At 37.8% G+C, this 16,641-nt stretch overlaps 1 protein-coding gene across 1 annotated transcript; it reads right to left on the bottom strand.

Annotated features, from left to right (window-relative positions):
- Positions 1-753: 753 nt before the first annotated feature.
- Positions 754-15,430, bottom strand: LOC144014982 (collagen alpha-1(XII) chain-like). The gene is made up of 9 exons (XM_077515285.1): positions 15,301-15,430; positions 8,767-8,796; positions 4,461-4,616; positions 4,262-4,381; positions 4,005-4,169; positions 3,771-3,920; positions 1,861-1,886; positions 1,382-1,450; positions 754-1,303 (listed from the first exon to the last, which is right to left on the bottom strand). Exons 1-8 carry the CDS (start codon positions 15,353-15,355, stop codon positions 1,436-1,438), a joined length of 717 nt encoding a protein of 238 aa, XP_077371411.1. The 5' UTR covers positions 15,356-15,430; the 3' UTR covers positions 754-1,303; positions 1,382-1,435.
- Positions 15,431-16,641: the final 1,211 nt, after the last annotated feature.

The raw sequence follows: 16,641 nt of genomic DNA, 5'->3' as shown, positions 1-16,641 counted from the left end.
GTCTGCAACGAGCTGATTCCATTGGCATAAACTTTACACCCGCTGGAACCACGTCAAACTATTGGCAACGGAAGCGAATTTGGTTTTCCTATAAGCTGTATGCCAACCCAGTGATATCCTTAACTAGTGGCAAGCCAAGGTCACATTTGACAGATAAACACATGCAGGTAGTGAACTGTCTGTCCTTCGTTACAGCTTGAATGCTTGTTATTATTATTATTTTTATCTCTTTAAATACCTATTGGTGAAGATGAACTTATAGAACTATTAACTTATTGGACTGAATCTAATGACTCCCGAACTCAATCAACTGGATTAACTAACACTATCGGAATGATGAACTGACTGAAATTTGTTACCCCTGCTGACTTTTAACTAATAGTTTGCTTGACTCTACTGCATCCTAGTATAGTATGGGGGCGGGAATTCATAAGCTTCAGCTTCTTCCCGCCAGCCCTTTTTCTTTTCGGTTATTATACAATATTATATTATACAATGCTGTCCGAAAGGAAAAATGAACAAATAAAAAGCAAAAAAATAGGCTTGTTACTTTTTTCAACCTGTGCGGTTGAGGACACGAAGATTGAACTTTTATTTTGGCACTAACAGAACACAGAATTTTTAAATTATATTGTATCATTAGTTAAATATTCCTTTTGTTTCACCAGAAACATTCAGATTTGGATTTAGTGTAAACATTCTGCATAGCATTGCACCCTTATTAACATTAAACAAAACAAATGAAAAACTATATTGACTTAAAAGCAAATAAGTTTATTAGTGTTGTTTTTTAGTCCGTAAGAGAAAAGAATTAAAGTACATCAATTTATGGTACATGAAATTAAAAAAAAAAAAAAAAAAAAAAAAAAAAGGTAAAACGAGAGCGTTACTGCCATCTACTGTAGTGGATGTGCAATTAGACGTTATTCTAGTCTGACCCCCAAAAAAATAATAATTTCCGTGAATCACATGCGCGCCCCCTGGCATTGTACCGCACCCACTTAGGCTGGCCCACACCACGATTAGAGAAGGACTGCACTATAAGATATAACATATTCATAGGTGACAGTTTGCCTCAGAAAAGAATTAATTTAAAGTGCAGATTGATATACTCTTCTTATTATTGTCATACATTCATACGAGCAAGCAGACACCATTCTTGATAAACTGGAACAGTGGGCTTCTCCTCTGTTGCACATGGAGAAGTTAGAACTGTCAGACTGGTGGTCTGGTCTGGGGTTACCGTTGTAGTGACGTCAACTTGGCAATTGGTGCAGACATTGTGAGTTAGGTTAAAGAGGATCTGTGAGAGAGCAAACATTCATATTGAGAGCAGGAATGTGGACTCGTGTACTGCACGTTAGACGATGTATGCACTTACTTTGGTGGAGGATTTCTGTCACGTTAGCTCCCAGGGCATGTATAACCCGAGCTTTTACATGCCTGGACACTGTTGAGAAATACGAAGAAAAGAAGTCATGAAGTGACTCAAAGAAATACAGTACTTCTATCTACCCTTGGGTTTTTAGTTGTACACTACTTGTGCCATGAACAGAATCATGCATACAGTTGATCGATTGAGAACGGCTCTTTTTTTTATGTGTGAATGGCAATATAATGTCATCAACCCAATTGAAGTCATATCTAGACTCAAATAACCAACAAAAAGTATAACATGGAAACACTTCAAGGTCTGTGTTTCTTAACAGCATTTTCTCACAGTACATGAGATTGTGCTTTGCTACCATCTACTGGTGAAGGCACAGCAATGCTAGTTGTCCTTGGTAAACAAGTAGATTTTATTCCAGTAATTGCCAGTACAATGAGCTTGTGATCATGTGTGCATGCGTGAGGAGATACCTCTTCCTCTGGGTCATCTTCAAAATCTACAAACAAAAGACAAAAGTCTATTATTTCATTATATTGGAGTGGCAGTCGTCAAAATTGCTTTTGTTGCTTTCAAGAAAAAGCCTTTTGTTTTCGAATTTGCTTTTGACAATTGGTTGAAAAACAAATGCTAAGATGTTATATGTGTGAAAATAGGAGGTCTGTATTAGCTGGTTGCAGGGAGATGAACTACGAACTACTTTCTCGGCATACGATCCTATACAGTTACAGTATTGAAATTGGGGAACAGTTGAGACAGTACTTAGTAGAAACAGCATGATTTACGATGTCTTAAATTTGTTAAACATAAACAAGAGGGGCAGCACAGTGGTTGAGTGGTTAGCATGTCCGCCTCCAAGTTCTAAGGACTCCGGTTCGAGTCCAGGCTCCGGCCTTCCTGGGTGGAGTTTGCATGTTCTCGTGCCCGCGTGGGTCGACATTCCAAAGACATGCATGGCAGGTTAATTGGGCACTCTGAATTGTCCCTAGGTGTGCTTGTGAGTGTAATTGGTTGTTCGTCTCTGTGTGCCCTGCGATTGTCTGGCAACCAGTCCAGGGTGTCCCCTGCCTACTGCCCAGAGCCAGCTGAGATAGGCGCCAGCACCCCCGCGACCCTTGTGAGGAATAAGCGGTCAAGAAAATGGATGGATGGATAAACAAGAGGACTGTAGACATTTCATAACTTGCCTTTTAAATACGTGTATAAAGTATATGCTTAAAGATGTTTACAGGAGGAAACGTGTGTGTGTGTGTGTGTGTGTGTGTGTGTGTGTATATATATATATATATATATATATATATATATATATATATATATATATTTAAATTAAAGAATTATACCATTATTCAACAAAAGATGCCTCTGCCAAATCTAATATTGGAGTCTTAGGATGTGAGCGATTTAAAAAAAAATAATACATAAAAAATTTAAATAAAAAAAAAAAAAAAAGGGTGGGGGGTAGGGGGTGGGGGTTCATGTTTTAAAAAAAAAAGAGTGTCCACTTTGCCAACCACCCCACCATTCCTGTCCCCCCCGGCCGTATAAGAGCCTGCAAGATATAAGTCTAATTTGTACGTATACATACAGTTTATACAGTAGTCTGCTCGGGAGATTGGAAGAGTAACATGGCCCCCCTTGTTTTCTTTTCCCTAGGGGGGCCATGACAGAAAATAATTGAGAAGCACTACGTTAGTGGAATATAAGTTAAGCAGCAAAATCCATCCATTTTTATCAATATCAGAAGGCGGCCATTTTGCCACTTGCTGTCGAGTGAAAATGACATCACAGTTGCTCAGGTCCCAGGTAACAACCAATCACAGCGCAGCTTCAGAAAACAGGTGAACTGTGATTGGTCATTGGCTGAGCCCTGAGCAACTGTGATGTCATCTTCAATCGACAGCAAGTGGCAAAATGGCCGCCTTCTGAGTTGGATAAAATGGCTGGATTTTGCTGCATATTTCAGATTTCACAAATGTAATATTAATCAGAATGTCATGTTTAGACTAGTGATGTCACATATGACATATTATTGTCAAGAAATGTTAAAGGTTGACTGCCTCTTTAAATTTACAGTGATGTTTCATACTGTGTCACTTGCCCTAAAAAAAGCAAAAAACAAAAAAAACAAAAAAAAAACAAGTTAAAAACAAATTATTCATGGGAAGAACAGTGTAATAGAATCCATGCAATTTAGTCCGCAATTGTTTTCTCATGAATTTGTCTGTTTTTGAGTGTAAAACGATTGCTCTGTTTACAAGCATAAAATGTAATGAAATGAATGAGGCATCCTATTTTCACACATTGCCACATCCAATATGGCGACGGCATCAACATAAAGTACAACTTAGTGCTCATGGCTGCATCTTTACGTCTGGACTCCCACCTGGCGTGTCGTCCACCACGATACAGATGTTGCTGGTGACATTGCCCACGATGTTGCTTATCTCGCCGAAGTCGGCCACGTTGAAGACGTGCGTGTCGAGGGGCGGCGACGCAATGGTCCTCAGCTCGTCCTCGTCTGCATTAGCCACTCCTGCCCAGCAAGGAAGGAAGTCAAGTCAGCGCCACCTAGCAGGAAACTGCTCCGCCCCTCCGCCGCAGCAACGCCAACTCGTACCGATGGCAAATACTTCGATCCCGGCGGCCTTCACGTCCAGTGCGGGCTGCGTCACGTTGTCGCCCGACATCCCATCTGTGACGAGGACGATCACATTGGGAACATTGTCTCTGTCTCCGGCTGCTGGGGTGAAGCTATTGGCCAGGACAAAGTTCAGCGCCGCACCTTTGTGGAGGTCATTTGGGTTTGTCAAGGACACATTACATAGCTCAGGAATTGCTAGCATGTGATGCTACATAAGTGTAGCTGGCGCGTACCTGTTGCTGTGCCTCCACTTCTGTACGGCACGCTGCTGATGGCGTTCAGGAGGGCCGCTTCGGTCATGTGAGTGTTCAGGTCCCACTCCACAGTTTGGATGTTGCTGAACTGCACGAAGCCTGCGCACATGCCAAACACGTCACGCGCACGTCACATGCACATCGCCGGCTGTGATGTCAAAGGTGCGAGCGAGCTCACCGACGCGTATGCGACCGTCGTCCACCATGAAGCCCATTGCAAGACTCTCCAGGAAGTTTAAGACCAGGTCGAAGTTTATGGGTCCGACGCTCCCGGAGCCATCCACCAGGAACACAATGTCGGCCTCACCAGTGACACACATGACATTTGGATCACCTGCGCACGCCCGCACATGCAAACACAAAAGTGCTCACTGATGCGTAATTTGTTACTCCAGCTAGTAGATTTTCAGCCACAACATTTCGCTAATTCACGAAATGGCACCTTGAGTTTGAGTTGGCAAACTGTTACAAGAGCTCCACAAATTGTCTTCTGAATTTGTATTTATTTATATGTATTTGTCATTGAATGTTTATTGTAAGTTGTGAAATCCTGTTTGGGGGCTTTTTTGGCCATGTCATTCATTGGAGGACAATACTCCTCGTTTGTGTAAAACGTAATGTCGGTGCTGTTGGACCTTGCAACGTGACGGCTGGCGGAGCTGAAACGCGACGATCATCATCAACGTGAATACGGTAGAGACGTTTAGAGGAAGGAGTGCTGGTGCTAAAAAGTCAAGTGAAGCTCACAAGACGACTAAATGGGGACTGGAGAACTGAATCTTCTTGCTGTATGCGTTATTCGTCAGCGGCCAATCTGGCACCTATTAGAAAATGACATTTGCTGATTTCCTTTCCAAGTGTGCTTGCAGCAAGTCGCCTCTGAGTGACGTTTTTGGATGATCCTGGCCGCCTCCAAATGCTCACTGGGGACTTTTGTGCCTTGCTACTCATCCCCTATCAGCTCCACGTGTGTACTGCTGTCAACATCGGATATTTTCAGAGTCGATTAATCTATCAATTATTCCATCGATTAATTGTCTAATCGTAATCAATCTAATTTTCAATTAAATTGTATTACAAAAGCATCTCTTCTGTTTTTTGTTGCTACTTTGTGTTCTAGTATTTTTCACCCGAGTAAGGTGATTTTCTGTTGATACTTTTTACAACAAATAAACTGTTTGCTCCTGTTTCTTTTGTCTCACAGCACCTAACAATTGATGTTCTATATTACCAGTTCGGTCATTGTTTTCCAAAAATAAAAAAACCACGGAAACAATTGAAAGGACTACATCATTTTCCACTTGTTCCAAGAATCAAAAGTAATCACAGCAGCAAATGTTACATCTGGACAAGCAGGTTCCCAGTTCACTGCTCTTCATGTCGAGAAAATCTTGTTGATTGTGTTGAGACACGAGCTGAACAATTCCATGACTTTGATTTTCAGAGAAAATGCAGCAGGAGGCTGGGATGGCATTGTAGTTAATAGCTCGGCTCAAAATATTGGTATATTATGCAACATCTACAACAGGTTTTAAGGGTGTAAATCTCTCCAATCAAGACGATACAAAGACGGTTTGATTTGAAAATGAAATGATTCGGTTGGGTTCGATTCAGCAGGATTACGATTTGATGTTCGATTCAGTAGGATTACTATTGGATTTGGTTGGATTCGGTGTAGTGGTACAACGATTATGATTACTCAACAATTAGTTAATTGTCAAATTAATTCACAATTACTTTTGTTACTCCATTAATGGTTTGAATATCTTGTTTAATTTCAAACGCTCAAATTCCAGGCCTGGCTCCAGAGGGGGGCCCCGATGATCCGCGTCCGGGCAAGGGAAACCGCGATCCAATATTGATACTCATCATAAGAGGTCATTGAGCCGTGTTTTGTTTGGTCCCTCATCTATGACCTGTTTGCCAGGGGCATAAAGCCCCAGACAACATAGCTCTTAGGATCATTGGGACACGCAAACCCCTCCACCACGATAAGGTAATGACTCACGGAGGGTTATATAAACGTACTAAAGTACCCAAAAAAATATCACAAGTGCATCATGAAACTTCATATTCCCATCACTACTTTTTCATTACCTGAAATTCATTACCTGGACTTTTGTTATTAGAAAATAATAAGAGAAGTTTTAAAAAGAAGTTGAAACTTCTTTTGTTTACACAATAATGAATATGACATGAGAACTTTTGAGCATTGGAACAATGAGTTAAAGTGTTGGATTTGTATATTCATTATATTTTGGATAATTGAAAATAATTGGAGCATATTTACTTATTTATTTATTTACTTATTTTGATTGTACTACAATTATCTATTTGTTATTTGACTGCATTGACCTTTCATTTATTTTTATTTTTTATGTTTACTTTGGTTGTTTAGTGTATGTGTGTGAGAGTAGGTGTGTATATGTCTATATGTATATTAGAAATGATTGTAATGAATTTGAAAAGACCCCAGGAAGATTAGCTCCTGAGATGGGGCTCTTAATAAACGAAACGAAACGAAACAAAACTACTTTAAACATTCACTAAAAGATTTTGGCTTGCAGCATTTGGGCACAAAGTGTAGCTGTGGGAGGTTACCTGGGCTGCCGCCACCAGAAAAGTAATAAAAGAGAACACCATTATTTATTCCATTTTAATTTGTGAATGTACAGATTTGCCTTACTCAAGCATTTCGCGAAACAAGTTGGAATGACTGTGGATAATGTGCAATATTAGCTTGTGACATTCTGATGAGCTACTAATAATGCAACCTTATACTTTCAGTATAAGTAGATGTTATGCAGCAGCCAACAGGTTTCATCTTGGACCTTTTGACATTAGCTTCAGGCTTGGCTGGAGGCAAATTGGCACTTGTGTGTTTCAGCTTCCCTTGTAAATCATTGTTCTGGTGTACAATGTGCCAAGTGTAGGTGTGGGACGTTACTTATGTGTTCAGGATTGGAACTAACGCCCTTACATTCGTTACGTTACATAACAAGCCTACTTTTTTGCTGTAACTTCTAACTTAACTTTACATTTTCCCATTCTATTACGGCCCTAGAGTTATTGTACAAGCATTACTTACGTTATTTATTATTATGTTAGGCTACGTGATCCAATTGCAAAGTCTCCCCCTGCAGCGCCGTGGCATGCTTAAAAAAGAAACAAAAAAACAAACAAACAAACAAAAAAACACCCGGAGTTGTTAGGATTGCTTTAAAAACATCTCTCTCCCCTCATCGGGTGGGGTCAGACATTTTGGATTGATTACTACGAGTGTTGTGTGTGGGGGGGGGTGTGTGTGTTCTTTTACATAATACATAGTGAGGACCAAAATACGTCTTTATCCAACAGAATGAGGACATTTTTGTGAAGTGAGGACATTTTGGCCGGTCCTCACTTTGCAAGACCTCTTTTTGAAGGTCAAGACTTGGTTTTAGAGTTTAGGTTTGAATTGGGTTATGGTTGGGATTAGGGTAAGGGTTAGGTTTAGGCAATCATTTTTGATGGTTGCGGTTAGGGTAAGGCTCTAGGAAATGCATTATGTCAATGGATGTCCTCACAAAGATATATGTACAAGGATGTGTGGGTGTGTGTGTGTGCGTGTATGTGTGTGTGTGTGTGTGTGTGTGTGGGTGTGTGTGTGCGTGCGCGCGCTTATATCTTTCATTATTGAATAACTTATAAAGTTATTAGTTACTTTTTCAGAGTAACTATACCTCTTTATTTTTCAAAAGTAGCTTTAACAACACGGCTTGTGTTGACTAGGGATGTCACAATAAGGGCAATATTGTGATATCGTGATATTAAAACTGCCACAATATCGTCGTCGTCATGTTCACAATATTTAAAAGGAACACATTTGTTAAAAAAGTCAGGTTGATTTCCATTTGTGTAGTTCGAGCACCCTCTAGTGGCTAGTTTATTAGTGCAATTTAATTTTCATTATGGATGTTTTGGCCTTCTATGTTTAAAATCTATGATAATTGTCCGATGAAGGGGAACCTAATTTGCTTGTGAAGCGATCAATGTGTGCTTGCATTAGCAAGTACGTGCCTCAATACTGTTATTAGAGATTGTAGGTGGTTTATATGCATTGCTGTTATGTACAAAAGCACACTATTGTGTTCTTTTTTAAATATCGCCAATGCCCCCACAATATCGTGATAATACCGTATCGTTTGGATATCGTTACATCCCTAGTGTTGACGGTAGCTGAAGAGTAATTAAAAGAGAAAAACATGTTATTTATTCAATTTTTATTCATGAATGTACAGTATTACCTTGGGAATTTGGTATTTGTTGAAAATTAAAAAATAAAATAATATATATATATATATATATATATATATATATATATATATATATATATATATATATATATATATATATATATATATACATATATCTATAGTCAAAACAACTGTGGGTATAGGATTGTTCCGGTGTACAATGTGTGACGTACGGGTGTGGGAGGTTACCTGATCCACTGAACTGGGCTGACACATTTACTAAAGAAAAAAGAAGAAGAAAAAACATGTTATTAATTAACGTTGGCTTCTTGTAAATATTATTTGAGGATAGTTGTCTATCGCTGCCATAGGGAGGAATCCTCCATATTAAACTGCGGGCTAAAAGTAATAATGTATTTATATAGCACCTTTCAAGCAACACAGCACAAGGTCCTTTACAAACAAATGAAATACAAACACATAAAAGCCGCCAGGCAATTAAAACAATTAGACATAAGGAAAATAAAAAGAACAAACATACAAATATACTAATACAATAAAAGTCAAACAATGTAATCAGAAAACGCAAGCCCCAAAAAATAAGTCTTTAAAAGAGACTTAAAAGATGTTAGAGACCTTTCTAACATGGTTAGGGATGCTGTTCCAGTCTCGGGGCCTTAACATTAACAACAAAAGCACGATCACCTTTTTTAACTTGGACTCTGGAACTGCCAATAATGCTTGATTAGCGCATCTTAACGATCATTTTGGTCTATATGGATTTTGATTGATTGATTGATTGATTGATTGATTGATTTGATTTATTGAACATATAAGCATACAAACAAAAAGCAGAGAAACAAAGAATTAAAAAAGAAAAGAAAAGAAAAAAAACATAAAATCATTACAGTTTACATGTTCAAAAGGGAGTAGGAAGAAGTTAAAAACGTATCTAGTCCTACCCCTTATACATTATATATTTAGACTTATCTCATTATTAATACAATACTCAGTTAATATTTTTAAAAATAAAATATATAAACCTGGTTATGAATACAAGTGCACTTGGACATGCGTGCATTTGCCAGCAACATATGTACATGAAATTCCTAGACATATACCATAATACATTTATAAATCATATACTCATACTCATATATACAATTTTCATGCTCTTATCTGACACAAATAATTTTTTTTTAACTTTGCTTTTAAACAATTTTTTAAACTCAACAAGTGAGTCAGAGCTTTTTAGGTCAATTCCCAAATTATTCTACAAATTAAAACCTTCAACAGATACACACCTTTGCTTAATATTTGTTCTTGTTTTGGGTTTTTGTAGACACTTGTACCCCTTATATCATAAGGACTGTGTCTAATTTCAAACAACGAGCGGGGGATGCAGCCGTGATACCCCCGCGGAGAAGGCTACACTGTTCCTTCACTCAGACCGAGTCGGGAATTAATAGTTGCGACATGCGCCAGTGACTTGTATGCAATGTAGACTAAAGTAATTACGTATTGTAAATACTAATACAGTGATACCTCAGCTCACGAACATAATTGGTTCCCAGAAAGTGTGTGTAAGGCGAAAAGTTTGTCTTCCGAACATTTATTTCCCATAAGAAACCATTAAAATGAGAATAATCCGTTCACAGGTCCCTATAAAACATAATTTTCTACTAAATAAGCCTTAAAACTACACAAAAATATACCTTATTGTACGTATAATAAATGTGCTATTGTATTGTAATTAAAGAAATAAATTGTACTGTATAATAAAGTCATTTTATTTTACTTTGTGATGGTAGACTTACTTAATTCGCGAGCGTTTCACCGCGTAGGGTGTTTATGGAACGGTTGCCGCTCATTCGCGCTTTCGTGCTCACCGGAGCGGAGGAGGCGTGTCCCTTTGTGACCGAGGAAGTGGAGCACTTTAGCGAGTCAACAAAAAGTGAGCGCCGCCAACTACTTTCACCTCTTTCCTGGGACTAAACAGCCGTGGCACGATTTTCTCCTTTTTTGAGGTACGTGATGGCACTTTCGCTTTTTTTAGTGGCGCGAACTCCATTGACTACAATGCAAACGCGCCGCCGAATCGCAGTCCCTCGCTGGTAAGCATTAGGCTTAACACTAGCCTGTGGTGGGGTCTTTTTCGGTCCCATAATAGCAAAAGTACACTCAAAATGTCTATCAAACACAAACCGCGTCCGCACTAAAAGAAAGGGGGTGACGAACTGGGACGCCGTGAGCGTGCGTCAGCTTCTTGTGGCCGCCACCGTGGTGCTGTTCGACCGCGTGGTTTGGTTCGTCCGGCGAAAACGAGTTCGTCAGCAGAGACTATATATACTCGCGAATTTAATGTTCGTGAGGCGAAAAGTTCGTGAGCTTAAGCGTTCGTCAGCCGAGGTATCACTGTATAATGTTTTGATCGCTTGTCGATGTCTTATTTCATACGACGCCGGACACGCCGCTCCTTCGTTGCGTCAAAAATGAACAGTCTGCCTGCATACGTCATAAATATCACCACACATTATCACTTATGAGCTTTTAAATGGGATGACAGGAACATAAATACGTGAAATATTTAATCTGAAGATGAAAAATGGTCCTCTCAAAAGAGTCACAATGACACCCCGCCCCAAAATGCACATAGGCTATATTGACTTGTAAATACAATACGGTATTTTAGTGTCCCTCGTGTATTACTTGGGGTGGGGTGGTGGGACAAAACAAAACAAACAAACAAACAAACGAAAACATTTTCATTTTCTGCATGTGACCAAAATCATTGGAGACATAACATCCATGATAAGTTATCAAGAAAGCACTTTTCACAGGCCACATCAAATGGCAAATAACCTTTTAATTGACACCAAATTATGAAATGAAATTTCCCACTGTGGTAATATGACCTCATTTACTCAAGAAAATACCACAAGGAGCAACAATAAAATAACCAAAACCTCAGCAAATGAATTGTATGCTGAGTGTGATCTTCAAAGTTGAGGCTGATTTCATCTCTTGAGAGGTCAAACTTCCAAAACGTTTAAAGGGTTCAAATCTTGGACGATGACCTTGCCTGCTATTGGAATTGACTTTCCACTGATATTTTAACAGTTCCTGAAAATTTCAGGTTCATATCTTTTTCCTAAGGTACTGGTTGCTATGGACATTTGAAAGATGCAAGTACCAAAACTTTAAAGCCCTTTTTCTCAAAACTAGCGATTTCAACCTCTGGCAAAAGTGAAAATCAAAATTGAGATATTGATATATTTGAATTCTGCACTTAATTCCCTTTAAAATGATGTATAATATATGGATGTAGCGCAAAAATTGACAACGTTACAGCAGTTTTAATTTTGGAAGGTTGAAATCCCAAGTTTTGAGAAAAGGGGCTTTAAAGTTTTGGTACTTGCATCTTTCAAATGTCCATAGCAACCAGAACCTTAGAAAAAAAGATATGAACCTGACATTTTCAGGATTTGTTAAAATATCAGTGGAAAGTCAATTCCAATAGGAGGAAAGGTCATCGTCCGAGATTTGAACCCTTTCAACGTTTTGGAAGTTTGACCTCTCAAGAGATGAAATCAGCCTCATCTTTGAAGATCACACTCGGCATACAATCACGTTTTGCTGAGGTTTTGGTTATTTTATTGTTGCTCCTTTTGTTATTTTCTTGCATAAATTAGGTCAGATTACCACAGTGGGAAATTTGATTTCATAATTTTGTGTCAATTAAAAGGTTATTTGTCATTTGATGTGGCCTGTGAAAAGTGCTTTATTGATAACTTATGGATGTGATGTCTCAAATGCTTTTGAAAATGAATAAAATTAAAATGTTTTTATTTTTTTTTTTTATTTTTTTATTTTGTTATGTTTTATCCCACCACCCCACCCCAAGTAATACACAAGGGACACTCAACTTTATTTACAAGTCAATATAGCCTGTGTGCATTTTGGGCGGGTTTCATACTGTGACTCTTTTGAGAGGACCAAGTTTCATCTTCAGGTTAAATATTTCATAGCTCATTTTTATGTTCATGTCAACCCGTTTAAAAGAGCATAAAGTGAAAATGTGTGGCGATATTGCGACATATGCAGGTAGACGGTTTTTTTTTTTTTTGTTCGTTTTTTTTGACGCAACGAAGAAACGGCGTGTCCGGCGTCGTATGAAATAGACAAAATCGACAAGCAATCAAACCATTACATTAGTATTTATGATACATTATTACATTAGTCTACATTGCATACAAGGCACTGATGCTAATTCCCGACTCGGTCTGAGTGAAGGAACAGTGTCGTTTGCTCCGCGGGGGGATCGCGGCTGCATCCCTCGCTCGAGTTCAACATGGTTTAGTCAAGTGTGTGAATGTAGTCATTTGAATTAAAAGTAGACATTGATTCATTAAGGAAACGATCCTGGAGAATATCTCTTGATGTTTGGATGATAATTCGCCGGTAAACGGACTAATGACAACAGCTTCTTCTCCATTGGGAAGGATGACTGTTCACGTTCGTGCTGACTAGTGTGTTTCGACTTTTTTGGTTGCTATGTCCATCCATCCATTAGCAGATTCGATCATCCTCACAATATTTATATAAATCATTTGTGAATTACGTCTGAGGCTAAGAAATTCAAATTGTTTTTAAAAAGGTGCCAAAGACGCAGTGCTAGCTAGCAGCTTGGCTAAAAACACGCCCCCTTGTTACAAGGCATACTGTCTAATAATTGCTTACGTTGATACACTTCTATTACAATTTTGACTTTTGTGCTGCTTGGAAATGAAACTAGAGACCTCAAGGAAGATATTTGTGGATCAATCTCAAAATGGACAAAAAATGACCAACTGTCTAATATCGTCCATATCACTAGATTGAGCCTGCCGACATACATATATATATATATATATATATATATATATATATATATATATATATATATAATATATATATATATATATATATATATATAATAGATATATATATATATATATATATATATATATATATATATATATATATAATAGATATATATATATATATATATATATATATATATATAATAGATATATATATAATATATATATATATATATATATATATATATATATATATATATATATATATATATATTTTATATATATATATATATATATATATATATATATATATATATAATATATATATATATATATATATATATATATATATTTTATATATATATATATATATATATATATATATATATATATATATATATATATATATAATAGATATATATATAATATATATATATATATATATATATATATATATATATATATATATATATATATAATATATATATATATATATTTTATATATATATATATATATATATATATATATATATATATATATATATAATAGATAGATAATTATGATATGTTAATAGATTAATTAATCGTAAAAAATTGTCGCATTAATCACGTATTAACGCATATTAATCGCACTATTTTTCTTGACCGCGCTTGAGCCTTGAACGTAACCACGGATGGTTACATAGAAGGCTGCGCAGGTCAGTGATTAGGTCAATGCACGGCATTTCCTATGCCTGTTGTTCCAAAATAAGCGGGGTGACTCCAGTTGGTGTGCTCGGTGGTAAATTTCGCTTTAAAAAACACCCCGACGGGACTTTCGATAAAACAAAAGTAATTTGCATTTAATTAATTAATAATTGCTAAATTGTCCCCAATTGATATGATACTGTTACGTTTTGAGCAATACACGCATGCATGCAATTGCGTACATGCATTTAATCAATGTTTGGAAATGACATTCAGATAATAAAATGCGTTAATGTCAAAATATTATGGTATTTTGTATTTATTTTATATTAGGCGAATACGCAAGTAATTTAGCTAATAAATCGTGATTAATCAAAATTAAAAAGTGTGATTAATCAGATTAAAATTTATAATCATTTGACAGCACTAACATATATATATATATATATATATATATATATATATATATATATATATATATATATATATATATATATATATATATATAAAGGAAAAGCCTCTCCTGCTGTGAGCAACAATGTTGCTCACATTTTTTTCCATTGCAATTTTGTTGTTGTTTTTATTTTTGCATGTCTGTTAAATGGACCGCACTTCCATGGTCACACCAGCATGTTTTGTAGTCCTAACCCTGCCTACTTGCTACGTGCTACATCGAAAGAGGTGAGGTAAATACTGCATTTATTATTATTATTTTTTTTAAATCAGTATTATACAAAGTTAATGTTGGGGTTAAATATGAATTAAACCTACAACTTATCAATACAAATCATTCAAGCTAGGGGTGCACCGATCACAATTTTCCGGCCTATCACCGATCCCCGATCTTTTAAAAAGTCTGACCTGCGGATCCCGATTATTGTCGATACCGATTTTTTTCATTACAAGCAGCATATACCTTCAGTGTTCCAATCTTGTTTTATAGGAAAACATTGAACAATAAACAAACGGGTTGTTTTAACTGCATGTGAAGTGGTTCTCTCAAATAAAAATGAAAATCCTATTAATCATCTCAGCAGAAGAGGACAGTGGCTGACTTTTTCAGACCTCTGAGGATGGAGATGAGATTGGTGGAAAAGATCGGCTTTATTTTTAAGAGATCGGCCAATCACCGATCTTCCAAAATTAAGGAAATCGGGGCCCATAAATCAGCTGGACGATCGATCGGTGCACCCCTTATTCAAGCCTTTAAATAAGAAATGTAACAAGGACTCACCATTAATCAGTGTTATAGACACTAACAGAAAGAACGACCAAAGAAACTGATCCATCGCTGACTGTAGCCTCTCGCAACGTCTCACAAGAATGACACCTTCATAAATGACTTCATATTTATGTTTTTTGGTTCATTGTTCTTTGCTCTTTATTAATTTTCTAACATCTCAGTAGGCACACCCTCTGCTTTTAATTGGTGGGAATGTTGTCTGATGACCCTCACCTGGGAGCGAGCGTCCTGTAACTATTTAATTAGCCTTTAATTGTCTTGGTATGTCAATAGTCAATGATCAAAAGGTTGTAGCCCGGCCTATAATGTTTTTGGTGTTTCTGGAGATTACAGTGACCTTTAAGGACTTGAATAACCAGATTCAATTGACTTTGACTCAAACTCAAGATGTGGTTGCAAAGGTGAAGGCCATCCAACGTCCTTTTTATTCCTTTCCAATCGGTACGTTTTTCCCACACTGCTTGCCAGAGTTTGCAGCTCCACTCCTGCAAAGTGTACACGCAGCTAGCATGTGACGTCAAAATAAAGGGTTCTGGGCCCTCAATCGGGAGCTCAGATCCCAGTTTTACGTTTATCAGGCTCCTCATTTCCCTGGACTCCATGATGACCAGGTATCCATGTAATGAGAAGATTATTACACTTACAGGATACAATCATGTTGTCAATAAAGAATTAAAGTGCAGACTCTCTGCTTTAATTTAAGAGTATTGACATCCAAATTGGAGCAAGGGTTTAGGAATACAACTCTTTAAAGTCTCTTTTTCAGGGTACCAAAAGTAATTGGACAATTGACTCAGAAGGCTGCAAAAAATAAAAAATAAAAACATGGGCCTTCCCACGGGCTCACCACCGGTGTGAGGGGCCAAAGGGTTCGGGTGCAGAACAGGCTGGGCGGCAGCCAAGGGCGGAGACCTTGGCGGACCGATCCCCGGCTACAGAAGCTGGCTCTCGGGACATGGAATGTCACCTCTCTGGCAGGGAAGGAGCCCGAGCTGGTGTGTGAGGCCGAGAAGTTCCGACTAGACATAGTCGGACTCCCCTCCACACACAGCTTGGGCTCTGGTACCAGTCCTCACGAGAGGGGTTGGACTCTCTTCCACTCTGGTGTTGCCCACGGTGAGAGGCGCAGAGCAGGTGTGGGCATACTTATTGCCCCCCGGCTCGGCGCCTGTACGTTGGGGTTCACCCCGGTAGACGAGAGGGTAGCATCCCTCTGCCTTCGAGTGGGGGGACGGGTCCTGACTGTTGCTTGTGCATATGCACCAAACAGCAGTGACTTCATGTTTATATATATATATTTTTTTGGTTTATTGCTCTTTGCTGTTTACTAAT

Source organism: Festucalex cinctus, chromosome 1 (genome assembly GCF_051991245.1).
Source record: "Festucalex cinctus isolate MCC-2025b chromosome 1, RoL_Fcin_1.0, whole genome shotgun sequence".
NCBI classification, from domain to species: Eukaryota; Metazoa; Chordata; class Actinopteri; order Syngnathiformes; family Syngnathidae; genus Festucalex; species Festucalex cinctus.
The sequence above is the reverse complement of the archived record's forward strand: the minus strand, read 5'-3'. Positions and strand labels throughout refer to the sequence as shown.

What these genes read in the sequence shown, in the direction of transcription:
- LOC144014982 (XM_077515285.1), bottom strand. Translation starts at nt 15,355, where the DNA reads ATGGATCAGTTTCTTTGGTCGTTCTTTCTGTTAGTGTCTATAACACTG. An exon ending in AGCCCAGTTCAGTGGATCAG is followed by an intron (nt 4,617 to 8,766) that starts GTAACCTCCCAC and finishes GGGCGTGCGCAG; the next exon opens with GTGATCCAAATGTCATGTGT. An exon ending in CGTGGTGGACGACACGCCAG is followed by an intron (nt 1,887 to 3,770) that starts GTGGGAGTCCAG and finishes TTTTGTTTGTAG; the next exon opens with ATTTTGAAGATGACCCAGAG.